The sequence below is a fragment of the Phoxinus phoxinus genome (assembly GCF_949152265.1).
Source record: "Phoxinus phoxinus genome assembly, chromosome: 7".
NCBI lineage: Eukaryota > Metazoa > Chordata > Actinopteri > Cypriniformes > Leuciscidae > Phoxinus > Phoxinus phoxinus.
In genome coordinates, this window is record NC_136882.1 from 8,479,852 (window position 1) to 8,507,191 (window position 27,340).

The window sequence follows — 27,340 nt, forward strand, 5'->3', positions numbered from 1 at the left end:
CTAAAATCAATATTTTTATTCATAAATATGTCCTCAATGGTGTACAAATACCTCGGCCAATTATCTGACTTATCCTTATAAATTAAGAATTTATTATCTTTATATACATGGGACGGGTAGGTCCACGGAGGCTTCCATGTAGTTCCGCCATCTTGCAAAACTATAATAGCAGAGAGGGACAAAAAGTACTAAGCCAACGTGTTTCCGCAACGCGTTTCCGTTCAGAGCCAGCCAGTCACGTGACGTGACTGAAACCAGCAGAAACGCAGGTGCAGAGCAGTGAGAGGCGCTTGAAACTCCACCGGCAAGTTTAAAAGTCTGGATTGCATTGTTATTATGGACCATACATATGCCAAGCCACAGGAGAAGAAAACATCGTCGCCAAAAAAGTCAAAAATAGAACGTAAAATGGGTGGGATTTCCCCCTTTCTGGTCAATGTATCCCTGCCTCTGCTTAATAATTTGTACATTTATCCTCCCCTTATAGTGCTACTATATAGTGGCGAGACGGATCACAAAACTTATCACGGATCCGTGGTTTGATTAAAGTCAATTTTATTTTAAAATGATTACTCACTCACTCTTGAGCATCTGGCGCGAGTGATTTCAATGTAAAGACGCGTTTATGCGCGTCTAGAGGTCCTGCGGCGCGGTGTTTAGCGCGGCGCGGTGTTTAGCGCGGCGCGGTAGACGCCGCGAGCCTCAGTCTACTCCAGTTTGCTCGAATGAGGCGAATTGCTATCACAGATAATGTCTTTTCTATCATTTCACTGTAGCTCAGCATCGTAATGTAAAGTTAACGTTATTGCATGATCACAGTTCATATGTGTGGGGAAAGATAAGCTATTAGAGTAAAAATATTGCGTTAGGCTATACTCAGTTAATAAGAAAAAAGATTTTACAATTCCTGCACATGCAGTGATGAAGTTCATGTTCTTATGATTTATTTTTATGAATAACAATGTTTTAAAACACCCCAACACCCCCCCTTTTTTTCCCACAAATCGCACCCTGGGCATACCTACAATATTTCATGTTTTTCACAGTCAGTAATTCATACTGTAACATTCGTTTGTTTGTTGTCATGTTGCAGTTTGTTTGAAATAACAGACCTGTTCACCTGAAGGAAAACTCGACGAAGTGCTATTAGAAGACATCCTGTCAAAGCTTTTTGGTACATATCGCCTACCGTAGATGCAATGCGCATTAATTCACCACTAGATGGGAGTAATTCCTACTTATTGTCCCTTTAATGCTTATGCGTCATCAAACTACGCCTTTGTTATTGTAAGAGGTTAGCGACCCCTAGTGGCAAAAAAAAATGACATATTGTATCTTTAATTATATATTTCCCTTTTTGAGCTAATTCGCTACACAACACTGAAGTAAGTTTGGTTTAAACTTCTGGTTCACTGGGACTTTAAACTGAAATAGGCATTCGGTTTTGTATTTGCATATTTCAACCGAGCTTACAGCAATTCTTAGTACTTATGTTTAGCAAATTCAAATTGCAATATTAGCGAATATTATCAACTGCAACAGGACGCTATAGTAGACGTTGTGGTGAAGTATAAAGACTGTTGTGTCTTTCAAAAGATTCATAAAGGTTTTGAATCTTCATGAAGCAGTGTTTCGAAAGCGCCCATCACAGGCAGCAGTGTGCAGTGTAGCATTTACCTGTTTAAATTGCACATTTATTGTTTGTTAGTTTTGTACTTTTTACTGTATATTTACAGAATTATTCTGGCAACCACAGCTTTTTACGGAACTTTTTGGAGAAACGTCATGGGTCAATAAATAATTGCAGAATTTTTACATTTAAATGTAACATGAGAAAATGACCACGACTGTTATCAGTGGAGTCTGGCAGCACTGCTGACTCAGGCTGGAAATCCCTCTGTGGGCACTGCAGTGATAACTAGACGAATGAGAATCAAACCACTAACTACACTGAGAGCCAACAGGAAGACAATCAGATGTGAACTGTGGAGCCTAAAGATACCAGTGCGCCGAAGACCCACCAGGGACCCTGCTCCTTTTTCATAGCAGCATTATGCTACTGTTATTTAATATTCTTTTTTTTCAGTATCTGTATCTATTCGGGTGTAACACTTTCACTCTAAAAGAGATTATTAATAAAAAAAAACTCTATTTTTGTCAAGCCAGAGCATATTAAATATATTGCTCCCTTATGTGTCTTCAGTGTATTTATCTACTTTTCATTGCCAACTTGTAATGTAGACTGCTTTTTCAAAAGAAGTTTAACTATTTAGCCATTCTCTATATCATAAGCTTGACAAAGTTGCTCCATACTGATGTCTTGAAAAAGACTAAGTCTTATGAAAATAATTTACCGTACTTTAAAGATTATACTTGAGTGTGAATGTGACGTAACTGAATGTAATGTTTTTGAACGCTTAAGTGCATGCTAATTGCAATGAGATGAAAATGTGTAGGTTAAAGTTTGTTAAATGCAATTAGCTGAAGAGTGCTTTTTTATCCCACTTATGTAATTTCATAATTTATTCGATCGTCATAGAAATATGGTTAAAATGTACTGAAAATGTACTGACGCTAAATAATCCTCTATCAGTCCATCTCTTTCTCTCTCTTTCAGGCAGATGTTTTGTCTAGGGTTCAGGGCAGTGCTTCCAGAGAGTGTTTACTTCATGTTTCCTGTGGGCGCTTTGTGTCCCTCGAAGTGCAGCCGATGCACCAGGAACTTCCTCTTACTGGAACAAATTGACAGATAAGACCCACACATCTGATGTTTACAATAAACGCCCAAGTAACATATACTACACACTTTTAAAATAAAACATTGGGTGAAATCACATTTTTTAGGGTCCATTTTACAGGTTCTTTTTTGCTGTGTTCTTTCTTTGAATACCAATATTTCTTCAGATCCTCTAGATGGCGCAACAGTTTTCTCAGTAAAGATTCTCACTCCATAGTTTAACTTCAGCTCATTTGATCAGTAGATTTGTGAATGTCTCCACGTTGTACTTGCGAATGCACATGCAATCTCATAATTTTTTAATTAACAATTCCTTTAATTGTCATTTATTCATTATCAATGGCTGACCGGTCCTTCTAAACAACACATATCAACACATATAAATTTGTATATACTGATTTATTTTTTGAAGATGTTGTTCAGAGTGTTATGATAAATGACACACAGACACTGTTTTTTTTAACTAGTTCTGTGTTGACAGGAAGGACTAAATCACGATTCACAAACCCAAACATACACAAGATGGCCATTCCACGTGTTAGAGGCGATCTATAGCCCGGCACTTTCTCTACTGCCAAGTGCCGGGTCCAAGAACATATACACAGTAATATTCCTTTCAAATGCAGCAGGACTTGGTTTATGCTTTGTTGAAAGTCTGGTAGCCAATCAGTGTCACTGGTGCAGAGCCAGATGTTGGGTTTGTGTAGTGGGCAGCTGGTTTGCATATAGGGGTTTTGTTAAATACTTGCCATGCATTCATCTTTATGAGCTGTTTCTTCTTTGCCACTACACTGGAACATGTGCAATACTCTTGTATATTTGGTAATGTGTCCAGCAGCTTTGCTTTAATATATGTGTCAGCGTACTGCTGACAGGAGATTATACATTTTCTCTGGATTTCACAGATTTTTCAAGGATGGGGTCTAATAAGGTACACTTGTGGTACACTTGTACAAACTTCAAAATCATTGCATTTATTTGATCAAAATACAGTAAAATCAGTAATATTGTTAAATTATTTTTTTCTATTGTAACATATTTTACATTTCATATTTTACATTTTTAGCAACATTACCAGTCTTCAGTTTCACACAATCCTTCAGAAATCAATCTAATATGATTTGATCTGCTTAAGATACATTTGATACATTTAAATAATTATTCTTTGATCAATAGAAAATTCAAAATAACAACATTTATTTGAAATATACATTTAAATGTGAAAGTCCTTACTGTCACGTTTGTTAATTAAATGCACCCATGCTGAATAAAAGTGTTAATTTCTTAAAAAGTCTTCCTTACAGAATAGATAGATAGATAGATAGATAGATAGATAGATAGATAGATAGATAGATAGATAGATAGATAGATAGATAGATAGATAGATAGATAGATAGATAGATAGATAGATAATACCAACTCATTTTATGCTACACACATACATATCCAAAAGAAGCCTTAGGTAAAAAATATTGTGTAAGCAATGAAAAGTACTGTATTTGCAATCCTCTGGCTTTAAAGGAAAACAGAAATCAGTGAGGCACACATTTCATTTTTAGTCTGTGCCGTGTTCAGTCCTCCCCCTTCAACTCCTATAACCCTGCGACCAATGAGGAACTCTCAGCCTGTGATGTTAGGATGCATGCCAGCAAGTTCGGTGCCGACAGGGAAAACACTTTAAGAGCAGATTCAGGACAGCGGGTCTGAACTCCTGTGAATGACAGACGTGCAGCAGACGGACACTAATCTCTCCAGAGTTCAACTTGGCTGTCTGGGTGAGTTTGCTCTGACTATGTCCTCAGGTTCATATGGGAAGATGTTTAAGCAGTTTGAGTTCCTCTGTAAGAAATGTTCATCTCAATCGTTCAAATTGTACATCTGATGCACTTTTTGAATGAAGAGTGAGAACTTTCTCTATTTAAGTTTAGCATTAAAACAGAAAGCAAATGTTCTTTTTTTATTTTAGATCTATTACAAAGTCAAATTTGTATATCATATATTATGCTAGACCACAGTTTTAAAATATGCATTATATGTTTTTTTTTTTAAATATATTATTCATTTTAAAATAACTGTCCCCAAATACAGTGTTGGGGAAAGTTACTTTTAAAAGTAATGCGATACAATATTGCTTCACTCCCTAAAAACAGTAACTAATTGCCTTACTGTATAGTTGTGTTACGTTACTTTTTCTAACCTGGGCTGGGATTGCTTGTTTGTTTCTTAATATCAAAGCCCAAAAGTTAAATGAATTAGCCTGAATAAATACACAAAGTAGCCTATATTTAATTATTGCAGGTTTTTATAATATTATGAGTTTGCTTTTAATACTGTATGTTTTAGCTTTTTTTTATTTTATATACTGAATCTGTTTTCATGCCAGTGAGTAAATGTAGTCTACTCTAGGACTACAATTACCATCATGTTCACACAGCGCACACAATGCTGCATCTCACTCCCGATTTCTCAGGAGAGCTGCCAGTCAATACATGGGGAAACAAAGTAACTTGTGTTACTTATTTGAAAAAGTAACTCAGATATTGTCTTGTAAATTTAAAAGTAATGCATTACTTTACTAGTGACTTAGTGACTTTACTAGTGAAAAGTAATTACGAAAGCGTAATGTATAACCCTCAATACTGCCCAAAAGTGACCCCAAAAGTCACACTTATGTGTGTCTAATGCATGATAGTTACTAGGGCTGTGCGATATTGAAGAAAAATGCATATGCGATAACTCCTTAAATAATGCGATATTCGATATGCGATACGATAATGCTTAAAGTGTGTAAAATAAAATAAAATTATCTTTAAAATATATTTAAAATTATATAACCTACATGTGTTTCACATTCTTTTTATGACAAGAAAGTGAACATCAGTGTTTTACTGTAGCATAAGAAGTGTTATTTTAACATCAGTGTAAACCACAGGATTTCAGGTTATCCTACATTAGGTTTATTTAATAAAAGATACTGAATCATAAAATATCAAAATAAAACATTGCTTAGTTTTCACTGTGTGAATTAAATATAGCCTATCCTGGCACTTATTAAAGCTAAGAAAATGTTTGTCTTTTGTTCATGACCCCATTTATTGCAAGCTGTTGCGATATGCATATTGCGATATATACATTTGCGATATTTCTATAAATTTGATATATTGTGCAGCCCTAATAGTTACTGATCAAAATGAACACACTTTCAATGTTAGTGGATCATGATCATAGTTCATGTAAATCTCTACACCTTTGGTTACACTGTAAAAAAAAAAAGGCGATTGCTTTTATATTTGTAAATAAACTAAAGGTACGTTTTACAATAAAACAGTAAGTATTGTAAGTCTTTCTACTTCAAGATCTCACATTTAATTCAATGTTACTTGCCGTTTCTTTGTGATTTCGTTGTGAAATTTACTTGTAATTTCTGAGTGAAAATTGCTTCAAAGTAAGATCACCTCATACATCCATGAAAATGTGATGAAGAATAGCTACTGCACACACACACACACACACACACACATACACACTTGCTTTGATATTTGGTATTTCATGCAATGACAATCAGACATGTTTGACTCAAGCATTTGAGGACAAAACAATTGATATTTATTTTGATGAACACATGAAATTTGAGGATGTCCCTAAACATACAGTGAGTACACTGTAAGTGTTTCATGTGGGAACATTTCCAGTTATTACACATCCGCATGCATATAATTACTCTTAATCATCATAAATGTGACGTTTATTCCAGTTTGATCTCTTTGATCAAAGGTTTGAGGTTAAATTCCCAGAACAGGAAAAGTGTCCTAGTGAATGCATGATGCTACAGCAAACAATGCCCATGAGAATGAATGAAACCTGGGTTTTGTGAGGTTAATGAATCGACTGTTGCCATTTATTAAGTGTATTATGTATTAAGGGTGAGGTGTAGGGCGTTACTTTCCATAAAGCCCCTCACATGTTCTTTTTCCTGAACTATGACTGTTAAGATCAGTTTTAATGATAGGTTCCCCTCCCTCGCTCCAGATGTGTTAGATTCACTGCTTTAATTAATGGTCATATGCAGGTTAGGTGCTCTTGTTTACAGGCTATATTGTGTTTTAGAGCTGGTGTGATGGGAGGACCGTGACAGGCTCTTCTGTGTCTTATCTGTGTTTGTGCAGAATCCTGTGAGTGAATCAATGGACACAATTGTGTCCTCTTGTTATGTGTAGACAAATCTATTCAAAGTGTGTGTGCAGCTGGCTGGAATTACATTTAACAAGACGCCTCATCGCTAGTGTGTGTTTTCTGACAGGATAAAGCATTTTTTGAGCCTGATTACATTGTTTTACCTGAGGCAGAACCACACACCATACATGGCATGTTTAACCCCCATATTCAATGTGTTGTCTCTAGAGGTAAAGTCATGTGAAACTCTCTTAAAGGGGTGGTTGAGTATGATTTCACTTTTCTAACTTTAGTTAGTGTGTAATGTTGCTGTTTGAGCATAAACAACATCTGCAAAGTTACAACACTCAAAGGAAGATAAGATATTTGCTTTTAAAGAAAAGGACGGCTGGTAGGGACTACACGCATTCCTCCCGGGTTAGTGACAACACCAACCCTAAAATGTACATAAGCCCCGCCCCTGGGAACACGTAGTCCATGTTGAGAAGAGGAAGAGTTGTTGTAGTCGAGCACATTTGTGAGTCAGCTCAAACTTTAGCATCCATCTTTTCACATGCAATAGAAAGTCACTCTGTGTGCATCTCACAACAGTTCCTATACGAGCGATTTATAGATTATCATGACAGAATATGCTAATTGAATATAGTCAACTCCACATCAGCAACATAAATGAATCAACTAACCATTCAGAGACGTCCTGTTGCTTCTACATGTTGTCACTTCTTCTTGAGTCTCTCCAACTTTGTTTGACTCCATAACATTAAAGGCAGAACAGTTTCTGTCATGTTAGTGTGTGTGCGTGAGGTAATCGCAGCTGCTAACACACACGAGCTCTTGAAACCCCGCCCTCTGCAGCAGCTCATTTGCATTTAAAGGGCCAGGCACAAAACAGTGCGTTTTTGCAAACCCTCAAAAAGTGACAACTTTAACATGCTAAACAACTTTTTGATTAGTCAAAGTGATAGTTGCATTGCTGTCAATGGAGGGACAGACATCTCTTTGATTTCATAAAAAAATTAAGATGATGAACAAAAGTCTTATGGGTTTTGGTGAGTAATTAATGAAATAATTTTTATTTGTGGGTGAATTAACCCTTAAACACAGCATAAACAACAATCATCTGTCTTCACCAGATATATAATTATAAAGTGCTATATTCTCAGATAACACATAACAGATGCGCATAAACTACAATGGAAACACATTTACTGAAAAAATCCCTCGTGCAAAAAAATGTTGTTGTGGATGTGATTGGATAAACTGGTCTAACCAGTGGATCAGTTTCATTGCACAACATCTCAAAATTTGGTTTGGTCGTTCTGAAATGCCTGAGCCAAAGTTTGTCATCACTATGAATTGGTTTAATTCCCTCCCAAAATGAATCACATGATTTTGTTACCAAACATCAGGCATCCAAATGCAAGGTAACATGACACCGTTTATTGTGTTTCGTATTTATTGTCTCATTTATGATGTAGGAACATAGAGCCACACAAGGGCGGATCTAGGGGGTGGCCAGGGGTGGCCGTGGCCACCCTTTGCTTAAGCTTGGCCACCACAGTGGCTTTGCCGATTCCAGCAACTTCCCTTTTATTACAGATATTTTGCATCAATTTCCAAGGAAGTGATTTTTTTCCCCCTCTTGAACACATGGGATAGAAACGCTTCTTTATTCGCAAATGTTTTATGCGATATTCCAATTTTGCACATTCATTAAATTCACAACTTTGTAACATAGCTACTGAAGACTCCAATAATAATGCTGAATATTCATCATTGTCGTCACATAAATAAATGATATTCTAAAATATATTTAAATAGAAAAGTTATTTAAAAATGTTAATAATATTTTGATCAAATAAATGCAGCCTTGGTATTTGTAGAATAATGTCATTACTGCACCCACACACCGGACGCGAATAGCGCGTCAGGCGCGAGTGATTTCAATGTTAAAGTCGGCATGAAATCAAAATTGACCCTATTTACTTTGTTAGCGGATATTACTAGTCTTGTGGTGAACAATTCATCCGTGCAAGTTAATACACGGAAAAAAAATGTTTGCCGAAGTTATCTTTAATTAAAGTCTGAAAAGTTACTTCCGGGTCTGGAATGGCGTTCTTTTCTGATGACGTAGGCATGAGGACTTGGGTTGGTTAAACGCTTAGCCACTCCCCTCAACCCGTTACTCTGCTATGGGCCAGAGATGGAGAGGAGGAGCGCTAAAGTAAAACCCTGCCCTCTGTTCAATATTCCGTTTCACTCGGAAATGCGTCACAACACTTGAGAAAAGTCATTAGCAACTTCCGGTTCATGCGGACTTTAAGTCAATGCAAAGACGCGTTGCACGCGTTTTACGCGCGTAACGCGTCTTTGCATTGACTTAACATTGAAATGACTCGCGCCTGACGCGCTATTCGCGTCCGGTGTGAACGCACCATTAGAAGTAGTTATTATACTCGCGATGTCTCTCCAAAAACACCTAAAACCTACTGTCAAACACTCTGCTGCATGGAGGAGTGATGATTTAGCCTGTTTTGCTGCCAAAGGAGCAGAAGACCTTGCTGTCATCGAGTCACACATGAACTCCCTCTTTATCGTAAAGTAGCCAAGAGACAAATATGATGTCATCTGTTTGATTGCCAAAACTGATGATCCCAAGGACACTAGACAATATGCCATTTGAGGGATAAAATAGTTACGGATTTGCCATAAGAGTGTAGAGGATAATCACAGCAAAATATGATTCAAATGTTTTTTATTAGAGTTGTTGCTACTAAAGCTACTGAAGTATTTCATTTTTGAGATGGCTTCTACAAGACTTTTTATGACTTTTTGTTTATGCATTTTTTCATGCTTTTGGGATTGATTTGAACTTAATTTCACATAGCCTAAGGACATCTTTCTGTCATTTGTTTTGAGAAATGTCATGCTATAATTTAATTTTAATTTTGAGTTTAAAGTTAATGAACCAAGAGACATCTGAGTGTCTGTTTGTGTAACAGACATTCAGTTATTTTGATCTTAGTTTCATTTTCATTCGTTTCCTGATTTCCTTTTTCTAGTTCCCCTGCCACTTATGAGTTCTCATAGTGATTTGATCTGCACAGGTGTTTGTCATTTTACCCTCATGTATTTGTTGCAGTCATTCCAGTTCTCTTTTGTCTGGTCTCGTTTGTTTTTTCTTTGATTACCTGTTCTTGGATAACTTTGGAGTATATTAAAGACTGTTTGCCTGAATCTTTGCTTTACTACAACCCTTGCTGAGTATTCAGAACAATATGTTACAGAGCAGCAGGAGAGCGGTGTGTGTGTTCTCTCATTCTTTCACAGTGATCTCACTCAGTTCAGGTCTTTAACCTGTGGTGTGGATGAGTAGACACCTGTGTGTAAAGAGTTTACTTTATATGAACACAGCTAGGGGAGGTAAATGACCAACCAATCATGGATACATTTAGAATAAATTTGACAAGCTTTAGGAGGAATTGATCAGCCTAGAGTGCATGTCAGAGACCACATTTTTGAAAACTGCCTGTGTGAAATTGTTCTGTTGATGTCACATTACAACTCTAATCTAGGGTCAGACTGGCCCTTGTGAAAAAGAAGTATTTCATTGTATTGAATGTGCACTATAGTGTACTTCGAAAGCACATTTATCGCACGCTATTATGATAATACGTTGAAAGTTAATATATTTTAAATTGACTAAATTGCAACTTCATTATTACAGATGTATAATCACAAATATATTTAAATGGATGATATACAAGTTTAAATAGATATGACATTAAAGTATATTTTAGTTTACCATAAATACGTGTCAGTACATTCGGCAGCACACGTTAACCATATTTATAATACAGTACAACAAACGTAATTATGAATTTACTATAAAGATGTATTTAAAGGAGCAGTAAGCATTAAAAAAAAAAACGCTGTTGAAAAATGTATTGAACAAGCACCAAAACACACTTGTAGTCAATTAGCAGTAAGGGGTGTGTCCACTCAAGACAGACATTAGCGATTAAAGAAAATGGGAGATGGCAGAGAAAATGTAAAAGAGGGAAAGGCCCAGGTAATATAACTTAAAAAAGATGGTTACGATCAGGCGAGAGGTAGGACCAGCGGTAATATCGGAGAAGCTTTCCAGGGCTGGAGAGCTCTTGAGGAGAGGGAAGGCCTGAAAACGAACGCAGAGGTTGCTTTATTTATTCTCAATACATGTGTAACATTGGTTTTGCTGTGGTTATGCTGTCTTTTGCTTGAATATACTCGTGTCATCTTTGCTTGTTTGATCATTTGCTTTATTATTGTAAGCCTGAAATGTCTAAACCTCATCAGCCACATGTTTCAAGAATCTGCTCCCAAAGTGTGTCCGAAAAGTGAGATGACACTCATAATTTATGTTTTTTTATTTTGGTTCCCCTTTTAGTGATTGCTATATTCCCTTAATCTTGTCACATTTGTAATATATTAGTGACTGGGACTATCGTGTAATGTGGGGAGCTGTTCATAAAAGCAGTGTTTGGGTTTTTTTTGGATGGAAGGGATGACTTTGCCATCGAAGGGGTAGAGGAGTTAAATAACAATTTGACATTTGACATTAATTATCATAGCCTTCACAGGGTGATCAGATTGCTCAATGCTCATGGTTGAATACAGGACAGGATGGACAGGTGATGAAAGAAATCGCTTACTGCAGATTCAAGTCCTACTTAAGTGGGTCAAAAAGCTAAATTCAACTATCTGCAAGGAGGTGACCAGGTCTGGCCAGTCTGCTAGCTTTGGTAGTTAGTCCTGGCTGCTATGCAACATAAATAAATCATGACAATGAAAGCACAATTATTTGAATATACTACAGTATATGTGTTCCCAGAGCCTAACTGGTTTTGGAAGATTCTTAAAAGTGTGAACTAGAATGACATTTTCCCTGTCCTGCTGCATTTGAAATGTTTGAGACTGTGCATGTTCTTGGCAGCATTAGTCAATCACTGCTGTTATGCTTATGATTGTTCGAGAGTGATTAGTCACATGGCATTTGCATTACAATTAAACTACTGTCCGGATTAAACACTTGTTACCAAGTGAAGAGTGAATTCAGTAAATATATCACTAGTAGGTAGACATTATAAGAGGTACTATGTTATTATTTTTTTAAAATATCCTCAATCATAAAGTTTTGTGAAACACTATCCTGTCCTGAAAGTCCTGGCCTCACAGACTGCAGATAATATCATTAATGTGTGTTTATTGAATCAGGTCATTATTGACTGGGAGCCATTTCAAACAGCATCTGCTCAACACACACACTCATTGAGAGTCACTGGAATATGTACTGTGTAGTGGTAAAGTGATAAATCTTTGGCTCCTTTCATGTTATCAGTGCTTTAACAGACACCCAGAAACAAAAACATACGCCTGACTGCAGCGGTGCTGATAATACACCATTATTTCTAAAGAATGGCATGTTTACAGTCACATATAAATACACCTCACCATACATGGTGCTATACTTTACCAGTGTGTTGATTGCATGATGAGAAATTCACAATTTGTAGATGCACCATCCATGATAGCATCAAGTCTTTTGTGTAACATTAGTATGCATGAGCTAGTATGCAGTGGCTCTACATTGATGGGTGACCAGATAGGGTCATTATGAACAGTAGCTAAGTGCAATCATAAATGTAAAAAAAGGCAACTAAACATATAATATAAACATATTTTAGAACACTGGGCATCATACATTTGTTGACTTTGTGATGGTTACAGAGAAAAACCGGGCATCATACACTAAACGACGGAGGATCACACAGTACCACACTTTAAAATCACTCTCTATACAAACAAACTCACCCAGAAACATGCCTTGTAAAAAAGAAGTGTGCCTAATAAGTGTGCCTTACATTGAATATGCACTGGTAGTGTACTACAAATCTCAAAAGCACTCACAGAACAAAATAAAAGGCCACTTAAGTGTACTTAAAGAGAGTACACTTTCATGACTATTTCCTGGTTTCACTGGCTTAAGCCTAGTATCAGACTAAAATGCATGTTTGAGCTGTTTTAACTGAAAGCAACTTGCACTGATATATCTTAAAGGCCCACTGAAGTGGAACGCGCAGCTTTGTATGATGCATTGACGTAATTTCCACTGAAACCGGAAGCTAAGGTGGGACATATTGAATGGCTCCTCTCCATTTTCAAATAGCCAATAGCGTTTAGTTGACCTCAGACTGCAATTCGTACTTGAGAGCACCATGGAAGCGAATCCGAGCACTGATGATTTGTTGGATTCAATTGTAGAATTGTGAATAAATTCTAGCCATTTCATACTTAACCGACGTACAGTTGGAAAACGGAATACAACTCGAGTGGTTGAGCAACTGAACACACAACGTGTCAACGGTCGCTTTAGCCAGGTGGTATTTATAGCATAGTGGGCGGGGCGCTTTAGATTCTAGAGAGCATTTGATTGAACAGAAGGTGTGATGAGAAGCTGAAGTCCCCGGTGATGTCCTAAGAATCTGTGATCTATTTTAGCGGAAGTGAGAGTTTTGAATCTCCTAAATGGGAATTTTGTCATTGTTTTGAAACACACCAGCTATGAAACAACTCATAACCTTAAGGCTAGCATGTTCATACTAAAAGCTAAAAAAAACTAATTGCTTTCAGGGGGCCTTTAAAATATATCAGTGCCATCATTTGGTCTAAAGATGCACACGAGTAATGTGTTTCTACGGCACATTTATAAAAGCAACTTAAAATGTCCTAATTAAACTATTCCTGGCTTAATCTAAGCCCTGTCTGTGAAACCAGGCTTTTAAACTTAAAAAAAAGTACACTTTGTAATTAATAATGGCTAATTAAAAATTGTACTTTAATGTATTCTCTTCTGATTCTGATTGATATGTAACATTAAAATATGTGGATACTTCTGGAGTTAAGGTTCATTCATTTATTAATCTCATTGTTCACATAATCTTATACCTGTGCAATGACAATTAAAAGTATAACTTGATTTCCATACAGCATCCTTCTTTTTCCGGCTTTGTTTGGAACTGATATGATTTGACCAGCTTTATTAGGCAGTCAAGACACTGGGCAGCCATATCATCCTGTAGCTCAAGGCTGGTGGCCCACAGAAGCTAAGTTAGAGCATGCAATACTTTATTTTAACCTCTCAGTTTGGTTGACTGGTGGTGTTTCTTGGTAATTTGCCTTCATTGGTCCTTCACAAGTCTCTGTCTTGTTAGTGCAGAAAGTGTTTGGGTAGTTTGTTGTTACTCACTCCTTGATTATTGAACTAGCTGTGCCCACTGGGACACCCAGACATGTGGAGGTTGTTTGGAACCATTCCCTAATTTAAGGTTGTGTGTGTTTTCTTTATTGCTAATGTCTTTTGGAGCTGCCAGAAATAATTAAATATTTCCCTGCCAACGGACAGAGATGCTGGGATAGACTCCAGCATTCCCGTGACCGTACAGGACAAGTGGTTTGGTTTGGTGATGCTTCTGGCACAGGAATCACACATTACTCATCGCATCAAATTAGAAAATTGGTTTTGGAAAAGTCATTGTATATCAGTTTAAGAGTGACTATCTAATACAGGAGTGCCCACTCCTGGAGGGCCACTTTCCTGCAGATTTGAGCTAAAATCCTAATTAAACTCACCTGTATATGCTAATAAAGGTCTTCAGAATTAACTAGAAATTTCCAGGCAAATGTGTCTGTGGCAGTTTCCCAGCAAACACAGAACGTTGGCACAACGGACCCAACCTTCTAACAACGTATTAACAACATGGCCAAAAGGCTCTACGTTGTGTGGTGAAGGTTGTTACAGCGTTGTCACAATGTTGAGATTAAACCACCATTCAGGCCATTGCTTAAGGTTGTGCCTATGATGTCTTGACAACCACTGGACTACATCTGTACTCGTCACTGCCCTGAAGCGTTAAAATCAGCCTTTTAAATTTCAACCGCCCGTTGGGCTCATTGTGTTGTCTCATTCTTCATCGAGCAAGGATATTGCGTATTGCGATATTGAGATATTGAGTATTGCGTTTAATTTAGCCTACCCCAGCTATATAAGATATGTATTCAAACACAACCTACAACTTCATTTTCTAATCTGACTAATGTAGCCTCGCTCGCACTTTTTAGTTTTGCATTTGATTTGTCTGATAGTCTTATTAGTTTCTTTGCTCCTCTGGATTTGTGGATGTTTCCTGGACTGATTCCGGTTACAGACCTTATTCCGGTTATCGCCCGGCTTTCGGCTACTGTCTGCCATGTGCAGATCTTGGCTTTTTATGTTTTATTTATTATACTTAAAATACATTTTTATATTCTTTATTTAGTTTTCTTTTTCACAAATGTATGACTTTTGGAAGTGCAATTTGATTACCATATGCAGTATTAGTAAAGTTGAATTAACGTAACCTTCTGTCATTTTTACTCTTCAAAGTGTACTGATAGCACCATTAAATAATAATAAGGATAAACAATATTTAAAAAGTATAATTATCTAACATCTGAATTAAAAAATAACCTCAAAACATAAAATGCTAAATCGGGGATATCTATATATGCCTATCTAGCATAAAACAATTTGTCATAACATCGTCTCTCAGTTGCTGAATGTCGGGCAACAACGTTGCAACAGCCCTGTCCCGTCTTACAATTCTACGTTGTTACAATGTTGCGAGCACGTAGACAGCGACGTTGCCATAGTTAGAAATGCAACGTGCCATATAGACGTTGCCACAACGTAAATGTGTTTGCTGGGTTGGATCTAGTCTCTGAAGTACATTTACGTGTTCATATGTTTGCATGAGTTTATTTTGTCCATTAGATCGAAAGATGTAAAAAAAAAAATCCATAAATGTACCTGCCCATAGTCCCCTCAAATAAATCAGAAGTGGTTGAATGTGGAAAAAGAGACGGAAATTAAGAGAGAAATTAAAGTGTCTCCCTCGTCTACTTATGATCTGATCAACCAAAACGCATCTTAATACCAGTGTAAACAGGTCCAAGAGCTCACACATCTTGACAACATTTGAGTGTTCGCTTTGCAACTACTGTACAGAAAGTCTTGAAAACACGGCTTAAAATGAACAGAACTGAACTGTTTTGAATTGGACACAAATGGGGTCTGATAAATTAGACAGAGTAATATCAGACTTTAACTCAGGTTCCTTTTGGTTATCCAGTAAAGAAGAAATAAAAAAAGCAACTCACTCATTTAAATTTGTAGTACTTGTGGTTCTTTGTGTTGCCTTGAAATGTCTTAGTGTGCTTTACACAGAGCAAGTATTGAGTACAAATACCCCAATAAACATTACTCTAGTAAAAGTATAAGTACTCATTTTACTTCAATAAAAGTACTTGATTTTTTTTTAAGTTCTAAAGTACTAGTCTAAATGTTAAATTTAAATACTGATAGATGAACTGCCACGTCTTGGATGAAGATGAGGCCATGCAAAGCTATCTATATTTCAGCTTAGACTTTATTTACAAACCAAAAGAGTATATTCCGACATATAATGATAATCCAAACAACGAAAAAGGTAATGCAACAGTGTGTACTAAAAACAACACCAGACAATGAGATAACTAAACGGAGGGCAATATACTAATTAAATGAGGAACAGGTGTGAAATCCAATGAAGTACTGAAGACCATCTCAATTTGAAGGATCCTTGGAAGGCAGCCTTCATTTCACGTCCTTCATTCGGCCTGTTTTGAAGGATGCATCGGATGTATCCTTCGCGGCCTTAAAGAACTTAAATCCTTTGCACACATTCCAATTCATGAAAATAAACTGCCGGAAAAAAATCTGTATTGAGCTTGTTTGAGTTTATTATGAAATGTAAGACACAAATTATGTCTTTGGACATGAAAGCATATGCTATCTTTTGTTTTGATGTAAATGAATAACATCATGAATAATGTAAGCAACTGAGACCGCAGACGGCTGTCATTCACTGTATTGCATTGATAAAAACACAGTTAATATAAACATTTGTAATACAAGTATTTGTCCAAAATTAAGTTTTAATAGTATTTTCGTGTTGCAAAATCCAGCCATGTGCTCCTACTAGATCGTATCATTCTAGCGTTTATTTGCTGAGGAGGACACTAGACTACAAGCCTCGGAAGGACTGGACTAGGAAGGACGCAGTCTCGGTTGGATGCAGCCTTCCCTTTGAGAAACACCCATTAATTGACCATAGCAACGGAAGTGAAGACAAACACAGGAAATGATGATAAACAGACATAAAGTCCTTAAAAAATGAAACAGAAAACGCAACAGGTGACATGAAACATGTTTATTATTTATTCTATCCAGCACCAGTCAGTAAGAAAGATTTATATATAGACATGTATGCAAAATATGCATTGATTTGCAAATAAGCAAACATTTTATTATACACTATCAAAAACTTAAACTGTATAACTAAATATACTAAAATATCTAATTAATTTACTAATAATTCAAGTGTGCAAACAAGTAAAACAAGTACAGGGTCCCATTTCGTTTTTTAAAAATGAGGAAAAAATGCAAATATGTGGTGGAAAATAGTATACAAATACAATGTGCAGATGTCTTGTGGGGCAAAAGGAGTAAACATTTTAAGAGGAATGCTGTTCAAGCATACTAGTTTTATATTATTTGAAACTGCTAGTGCAGCAGGGAAGATGCACGGACAATAATTTGTGCCATTTTAGGTAAAATAGCGCAAATTATTGTCCGTGCATCTTCCCTGCTGCATACATCTAGTACAGATTAATTCATATAAATCCAGCTATGTCCACAAGCATTTCAATGGGGTTACAGCTCGTACTAATTTGCGAGATTTACTTAAAATAACCAAAATTTTAATTTAACATTAGTAATATGTCATGTCATCAGTTGCGTGCACCCTGAAGGTATCCCCTCTTTGGCCCTGTCCCAAATGGCACACTTAATGTGCACTTGCGGTCTTACAATGTCCACCGCGTGCACATGTATGTTAAGTGCACAAGACCGTAGGGCAGGGTTCCTCAAATCCAGCCCTGGAGTGCCACTGTACAGAGTTTAGTTTAAATCATGATCAAACTCACTTACCTGTAATTTTCTAGTAACTCTGAAGACTTTGACTAGCTTGTTCAGGTGCATTTGATTATGTGGTGTCCCGATTGTCATTTTAGTTTTCAGAAAGGTGCTCGCGAACACCACCTTGCGGCCGACATGCGCCCTCGATGTGCACTTTTGCCGACCCTGCAAGCTTGCGGTTTCCGCAGCAGACTTTTACCTGGCAGTCAAAGCGGCATTACGTCCCAAATGTGTGGACTCGGAGGAAGATCACGAGGGCTTAGGGCTTTGGGACAGGGCCTTTGAGACATGAAGAATCGCTCTGACTAGATCATTGAATCAGTGAGTTGTTGACTCGAGAAAAGCTGCAAGCGGATCAGTCTGATTCGTGAATGAATCACTCAGTGTAATGAGCGAAAAAAATTCAACAGTTTCTCCTCAACCACCACCAATGTGCAGCACTACTTGGATGATGCGACGGCAGCCATATTGCTCCAGAACACCCACCACACACCAGCTTACTGGTGGAGAGGAGACAGCGATGAAGCCAATTAGTATATATATGGGGATGATTAGGAGGCCATGATGGTCACTGGGCATATTTTGGCCAGGATGCCAGGGTTACACCCCTACTCTTTTTCAAAGGACATCCTGGGATTTTTAATGACCACAGAGAGTTAGGACCTCGGTTTAACGTCTCATCTGAAGTATGGCACTCTTTGGCAGTATAGTGTCCCCGTCACTATACTGGGATGTTAGGACCCACACAGACCACAGGGTGAGCGCCCCCTGCTGGCCTCACTAACACCTCTCCCAGCATGGTATGGCTGCTGGATAACTAGCGACGGGTGTGGGTGATACTGCTGACCTGACACTGCTGTCTTGAAACTACTGTGATGGCTCTGCAGTTGGATATTGCTCAGAGAAGGGTGAAGATTTCTTTAGTTCTAAATAATGAGGAAAAAACTATATGTTTTTATAAAATGTAATGAAGTAAAAAGTACCAAATTATGCTTTAGAATTTATTATGGAAAAGTTTTGCTAAATAAAAATATTCTGATAAAGTACAGATACTTTAAATTACTTTTTAACTGTCCACCACTGGAATTGGGGAATGTTGGACATTGTCTGCGCCATAAGGAGACACTGGTTAATGTCAATTATTAATATAACTACCACAAATTACACCGAAAAAGCTTTAAGTACAGTAGCTGAGAATATACTGAAGGTGCCGCTTGTTACAAATGAAGAGTTCAGTATAACACAGGTCTGTATGTGAGAGTGATACAAAAGAAGCCATTACTTGAAACAACCGTGTTAAAGCCTGTCTGGAGTCTGCAAACAAGCATAATGGTAAAAAGTCTGGACAGAGAGAGAAAAAGAGGAGGACCCATCAAACATCCAGCTGTATTTACCTATCTGGTGAGGTTGCATGCCTTGCATGCATGCTGCACTCTGTCACATTTAATTGGAGATATAAAGCATCCTCTTGGCAGATCCAGATGAAATAATAACTAATGCGTAGTGACAGATTCAGGGTGCATTCCCAAGACTAGCTTTTGGTGTGAACCTGAGCCTGTGTTTGTCATTGTTAGTGTTAATTTTGTTAATGAAATCAATGACGAAAAACATTTTTGTCGACCTTTCTTTCCATGACTACAAAACGATGAAAAGACAACACCAACGTCATTAAACAATAACTGTGTCTATATTAACATGCAATGTCGTTGACGAAAAAAGACGAGACTAAATGCTTGACTAGAATCACTATTTTGTTGAATAAAAGTGACAAAATATTACAGACTGTTTTCAAGAATTTAAATCCCCCCCAACCAGAGCTTTTCTGTTAAAAGAACGTGTTTCTCACCCAGTGTTTTACTTAACCCTCTGGGGTCTAAGGTGTTTTTGGGGTCCTTGAGATTTTCTGACATGCGTGCTTTTTTCAGCTGCTTATAAACATATTAATGGCAAAGGTGCAATTCCACTCTATTCAGCACAAACAGGGCTACCATTATGCAGCATGACGAAAATGTGACTAAAAACTTTTGATTGACTAAAACTAGACTTAAAATGGCCAACTCGACTAAATAAAACAGGACAAGTTTGACTAAATATGATAAAAAGTAAAAAGTACATTTGTCACAGGACTAAGACTATAAATAAATAAAAATAGTGTGTTGGTATAAAAGTAGTCTTCAGAACTCATTCTAGTCACTCAATTTGGCCACTTAAGGTGCTGTAAACATCTGGGAAAATGCTAACTTTAGCCTGATAGCAGTAAAAGCGTAACGTAAAAACAAAAAAATGATGGTCCTACATCTTTCACAGATGACATATATTTATAAAAAATACATTTAGACCGCTTAACAGAGTGATTGCTCAGGATATGAGGAGACTTTCAACCAGCATAATAAAAAATGTTTCTGCAGAGAATCACCTATTGATTCTGCAAATTAATCAAGTGTAAACACATCCTCTGTGTAAGTCAGGAATGCATAGCCTTGTCACGTTTATTATGGACTTTGTTTGTTTTCTTCATCTTATCTCTGTGTTCAGTAGTTTAGTTCATCATCATTAGTTCAGTTCTGTCACCTGTGTTTAGTTAATTAGTCATTGTTCATCATCATCATCACCTGTCGTCACTCGTTATCATCTGTGTATTTAAGTTCCTGTCTTTCACCTTTCAGTTGTCGGTCAATGTTTATGTTACTGTGTATTGAGTGTTACTCTTCAGCCTGTACCAGTTTTTTGTAAGTTTATTCTAGTAAAAGTTTGATTTGGAGAATTCTGCCTTTGCCATTCTTCACCTGCACCTGACCCGTGACAAGCCTCTGCTGACCACCTACTGCAACAGACTAATGTGTTCAGCCATGAAAGTTGTCAATCTGAGGACCTAAAAGGAAATGGCTGTGTTTTCACTTGCTGTTTGTGTCTGTTCCTGTATTTGTATGTGCGCTGTAGTGTGCGTACTACAGGTATGTGTAAAATGTGCAAGTATGTGTGATTATTGCCTGTCCACAGAATTTAGGATACCATATGGTTACACTTTAACTCAAGGTCAAATGTGAAAATATATTTTTGCTGTATGCTCATAAATCAGCTTCAATTCTCACGTGTGACTGAATTAAAAAAAAAAAAAAAAAACTTTTTTTACAGAATTTAAAGTATGAAATAACTGTATCACTTTGGTCAACTAGAGGGTCTTTTTGGATAATGAAGTAAATGTCATGTTTACTTTAATACTGAAGTGTGCTTGGTAATATTATTTTATAAATGTTTAATGATATATAATTCTAAGTGGCTGATTTACAATTAGTTGCAAAAATAACTGTTTTCAAATAGGTTTATCCCATCTACTCATCAATGCATTATAATTACATTTTCTCCTTTTCTCCAAGGAGAAAGTATTGCATTGTTTTATTTAAAAGAAAAAGGTTTTGTGTGTGATTACAAATCATGCACTGATAAAAACCCATATATCCCCTATTAGTCCATTATGGAACATGCATCACTCTAGAGGCCTGATCGAAAACATGGACATATATGGTGCCAAATTCTGTGTGAACAAGAAGAATTTATTGTAGGTCATATGAAAATCCTGAAACTCATTGGAGGGAGCATAACCCTTTTTTAAATACATGCTTAAAAGTTGTTTTACCTGATTATATATACTCATTGGCCACTTTATTAGGTACATCTAGTATTGGGCTGGACCCCTTCAGAACTACCTTAATTCTCTATGGCATAGATTCAATAAGGTGCTGGAAACATTCCTCAGATATTTTGTCCATATTGACATGATAGCATCACACATTTACTGCAGATTTATCAGCTGCACATCCATGATATGAATCTCCCATTACAACACATCCAAAGCTGCTCTATCTGATTGAGATCTGAACAAATTAAGCCAACTAATGTGATTTATATTATTTTGGTTTATCTACTAATACATAAAAAAAATTACAAATGCAGTGAAAATTCAGGGATCGGTTACGGTATCGGTATCAGCGAGTACCAAAAATTAAAGTATCGGTAGCTATCAGACTCGTTCTGCAAAAAGTGGAATAGGTGCATCCCTAATAAAATATGTTTTGATTTTTTTGTTGTTGAAAAAATACAATCGTTTCACACAAAATTAGCCCATCTGAGATATAGAGCTATTTCGCATGATATTCAGTATATGATCAGTATATTATATAACTTTCATTCTTCAGGTCAATCATATGTATTCACGGAAAACAAATCGGTTTCAATATCCTTTCAATGGTTTAGGGGATTTCCCATGCCTGACAGCTGGTCAATGGATTGATATCTATAAGGTTAAACATCAGAAACCATATGTAATTTGAGTAAAACAATTAAATAAATAAAAATAATTGTTTGATAAGTGCAGATTGAAGTCCTTGAAATCCAAAAAAGAAAAAATTTAATTTTACAGAATCTGTACGAACCACAATTTCAAAAAGCTAAATGAACTTGACATGGAACTCAAAACTTTTCTGTTTTTCTTGTATTTGCAGAATGATGGGTGACGTTCAGTTTGTTACAGGATCTCATGTCTCCAAGACGGCTATGACTCTGGGACGAGCTTCCCCCAGCAAAGAGCCCCCTGTTTTTTCCCTCCCGCCACGTAATACCCGCATCTGCCAAGGGGGTACCGCACGCCTTGAAGGGAAGGTGAGAGAGAATCTTCAGAACCATCCAAATCCAGACCCTCAACGGATCCTCATAATGAAGCAGACACTGTGTTTGCCAATGAATTTCATTTAAGACTCCCAACAACAATCTATTTTAGACACTAGCTCTATTCCAAAAACGAGTGTGCTGCCTTGCTGTCTGCTGTACGCATAGGCAGCTGGCAGTTGTGAATGGATGGCCCTGTTTTTCTAAGAATTTACAGAAATATGTGTCTCTTCTTTTGAGTTGTCAAGCCTTCATCCTTTTGTCCTAAGCAGATAGCAAAGACATATAAAATGTTATGTAAGATTATATGATGAGTTTTTCTTTTGAAGATGCTTATCAGGCAAACATCTGTGTTTTATTACGTTCTCAGAGTGTGTTGAGGACAGTACATTTGGACACTTACTTGCAGTCTCAGACTGACACAGCAGGCAGATACTCCAGTATTGACATTTTAAGAGGGTCTGAGAGAGTAAACTTCAGAATTGAAGCAATTTGTGTGCTTCAGACATGAAAATGAGTTGATGTCTGTTCATGTTCATGACCCACCCCCCCAAAAAAGGCTTAAATTATTGCACATTCCATAAAAATGCTAGGTTAAAAACAACCTTTGTTTTTATCTGGGGTTTTTTGGGGGCCATAAACTTACTGATAAGCAAGAACACTCAGTACATATGAATGTGCAGAAAAATGGAAACTCTGCAGTTATAGAGCTTTTACAGTTAAAATTACTTTTTAGAAGTACATTTTTTTAATTAAATTGTTGAAAGCATCTAAGTCCCAAAATAGTCCCCTACAGCCAAATAATCAGTCTCCTCGCTGCAGGCAGTTTAAACATTTTCTTCGATTAGTTTCATTCTGTTTTTCACAAACATTCCTGTCATAAGGCAAATTGGTAACGGTATACAGAAAACCATTTGTGCTTTAAAAACCCAACCCAGCACTGTTGGGTTATTTATTTTAAAATGATTATCAACCCGTATTGGAAGAAACCCAGCTTCCTTATACCAAATAGTTTCAACTCAGCATTTTGGTTTGCATGTGATTTGGTGTCTGTTGTTAATTATCTAGCTATTATATTCTAACACCACATTTTTTTCGCATTGTACAAGTTGAAAAATACAGCCTTGCTGATCACCAGCAGCATAAAGTATGTTTTGCATGGTGAGTCCGGAATGGGATGCCGGTTTCTGGTTTGCTGGTCACCAGCATGGAAAGTGGAAGTGCTGGTGGACCAGCTACACCAGCTCAGTTTTGCATCAGTCCACCGGTTAGACCAGCACTATACCAGCTCTAAAAAGCATAAACTAGCCTGGACCAACAGGGAATTTATTCTGGTTTATGCTGGATTTTTCAGCAGAGCAATGTGGGGTTAACATGGCAAAATGGTCCTGAGAAGGGTTTCAAAACCAGTGGGAAAAAGTTGCACTAACCTAAATTCTAAATTACATGTGTGAAATATTTCTCTACCCGGGGTTAAAAGCAGGGTAATTATTTTAATTTGACATGCTGTAGCTCCTTCAATTATTTTCGGCAGTTGAATTCAGATGCTACGGAGCCTCTAAAGCCCCCATGGTGGTGGAGAACATTTGGGATGGTCTTTTAACAGCTCTTTGTGTTCTCTCGCAAATATATTTGCGTTCCCTCTCAAATGCTATTTGCGTTCCCAATATTGTGAGCTCGGAAAGACACTTCCTCCTTCATGTCCCGCTGGCAGTGTTTCAGACAGCTCTGTACGTTAACAATGGAGCGTTTCATAGTGTTTGAACTTAGACTCAAATATAAAGAAATGCAGTCAGTGCTTAACTAAGGAGTTCTAAAAAAAAAGTTGGCAATATATTCACAGATTCGAACTTCCCGGATCAATAACGCGTGAGCTAAACGTTGTTTAAACACAAATGACACCTATTTACAATCATAGTTAAGTAGACAACGAACGAGCTACAACCCAATTTTTCATCAAAACGAGCTTTATAATATAAATTGATCTCTATGAGGAGGCGGCTGAGAGACAAGTCCGAAGGGACCGTCTGCAAAGTGCAATATAACCCAAAAATGTGACTAAAATATTAATTAACATAAAGGGCCCCTATTTTGCTATTTTAAAGTTTACTAATGCTGTTTTGGAGTCTCCTACAACATGCATCAAAGGTCAAAAAACTGTTTCATTTTCTCATAAAAATACATTTGCACATCACCAGATTTTCAATGATTCTCAAACGACTCGCTAAATTAATCAATCTCTCTAAATCCATTCTTTCCGCGAGCTACTCTGCTCTGATTGGCCAGACAGCTCAGTCTGTTGTGATTGGTTTACCATGTACATAGCACGCGTCGAAAACTAAAACTCCCATTGCCATAACAATGTCAGCTGTCTCGAGGCTTCATACACCGTAAACTAAACACAGTAACGAACAATGACTCGATTTGACCATATCAATCCGAGCGGGAGTCCGATGATGTAACATTGAAAGATCTTGACATTCAACCCGAACCTCCATCGCAAGGACGACTCGAGCAGGACGTTTCTCAGTGATACACTACTCTGTTTGAGGTACATTATAAGATGTTGCAACTGTAATTACTCAGCATCAGAATTAACAAGTGCATGTCCATCAACGATTATTTTACTTGTACTCATTTATTTACTGATTATTTTTCAAATATATTACGGTGAACACGTGGAAACTGTATCAATAACAGTGCATGTACTGTATGCAATGTACCGGTAAGTTACATTAGCCAAGCTCTAGCTTGAATGACTGATGTAACAAACGTTGGTAAAACAAATCTTGATCCATGCTTAATCTTTCCTCAAACTAATGAGAACGACAGACAATCTGCATTAATAGACCCAGTTATAGGTAATAGTGGCCCACAGCTGATCAGCAGAAGTATTTCAGTGTTAGTGTGTTAGTTTGTTGGCTGTATGAGACGTTTCATCATGTTGAACTATATAACATTGATTAGTTTTGTGTACATTTGCTCTCATGTTTAATAAAGTAGCCTATATGCAAGAGCTCTGTCAAGTCGAAGTTAGTCGCGGACATGGAGCTCTCGGCATCTCGAAAACGCCACTCTGATATTGATCCTCGTTTTAGTTCTCCTTTTGTCCCAAAGTCTGCTTGCCATGGTCCATAATATTTAGACGAAACAACAACAGCGTGAGCGTGCCGCTATATTCTTTAATTATTGTTAATTATTATTTAATTATTGCGTTGGACTATTTTTCTTTAATCTTCTTTAAGCACAAAGGAGCAATTGTGTGTAAAGTGCTGGAAAATAGAGAGTTAAAAGTTTCTGTCGCAATATTGAGTTCTTCTATGCTATCTGGGATGCTTAGATGATGAAACTGATCAGAAGGATTATTAATAAAGCAATCTTTAGTGGCAGAAGTGATAGGTCTAACATATAAAATAACACTGAGTCGGCTTTGCAGCCTTGGCTAAATGAAGTTTACACGAGACTAGATAATGATCTGAGATGTCATCGCTCTGCTGCAGAATTTCAACGGCATCAACATCTATTCCATGTGATAGTATTATATCTATTCTAGAGTATGATTACGGCAATGAATATTTAAGCAAGCACCCCTAGTATTGTGCCAGCGAGTTTTGGACGGGCAAACACCAGTCAAATTTTTTTCAGATTATATAAATAAAATATTGAATTTTCTTTGTAATTTAGTGTAATTTATTGACACTGAGAATAACAGACATTCCATTTCAGGTCACACAGTCCTGAGTCTCCAAACTGTGTGCTACCTACAGTGCTTCCATATGGCATGTTTTATGCAAGTATAATTCAGAATTGCTCCTCAAGCGTAAAGTGTTCTAGCAGACACAGGAAAGCCCAGAGCGCAGGTACAGCTGCTGGATTGGAGTGAATTTGCTATGGCTGTCAGTGGAAAGTCTGACAGGATCTCCTCTATCTTCATGTATTAGCAATAGCTGCATTCACATACATTTATACATACACAGACAGTGTCTGTTTCTGCTCTTAGCTGACATTCTAGGCTGAAAACAACACTTTATTTTTTAAATGCCTTTTCATGCTCTGAATTGAATTTGCTTGACTGTTAATTTAATTACATTTTGACTGAAGTAAACTTTGCATTTAAAATAGCAGAATCTTATAGTTAACAAGTAACACTTTGGGCCCTATTTTAACGATCTGAAATGCAAGGATTAAACGCATAACGCAAGTAACTTTGTGGGCGGATCTCGCAAATCTAAAATGTGTTGGTCTGAAGTCGCTACATTACTCATAGGTGTGGTTTGGGCATAATGTGCAATAAACCAATCAGAGCGTCCTCTCACATTCCCTTTAAGAGCAGGCGCTCTTGTTCCATGGCGGATTGCTATTATAATGGCAGATTTGCTAGTGCACGCAACTTACATGATGGTAACGGTGATTTCTCAGTCTTCAGAATTTTGTTTCCTGGTTCTTGGCGGATAACACAATTTGTCAGAAGTCCTTATAGACCGATGTGTCTTGCCACTATTGGACAAACAGGTTTGATCCGTCATTACTACAATTAGCCTGGCAGGCAGGTGGGGGAAATAAACCAATAACGAGATAACAAGGTGGGCGGGGTTGACAATTAGACGAGAGCACATGGCACAAGAAACAACAAGACACTCATGTGCTCACACAGGACCAGACTGAACATA

At 37.2% G+C, this 27,340-nt stretch overlaps 1 protein-coding gene across 4 annotated transcripts in view; it reads left to right on the top strand.

Moving 5' to 3' along the window:
• Positions 1-4,339: 4,339 nt before the first annotated feature.
• Positions 4,340-27,340, top strand: part of mylka (myosin, light chain kinase a) — a 124,472-nt gene continuing 101,471 nt past the window's right edge. For 2 of the 4 annotated variants that reach the window (XM_079619835.1, XM_079619837.1), the window contains exons 1-2: positions 4,340-4,512; positions 22,508-22,664. In XM_079619835.1, coding sequence (XP_079475961.1) covers positions 22,509-22,664 — 156 coding nt within the window. In that variant the 5' untranslated portion in view covers positions 4,340-4,512; position 22,508. Of the gene's footprint in view, positions 4,513-20,673; positions 20,960-22,507; positions 22,665-27,340 lie in introns of those variants that run through there. The other 2 variants (XM_079619836.1, XM_079619839.1) reach the window with 2 other exon arrangements.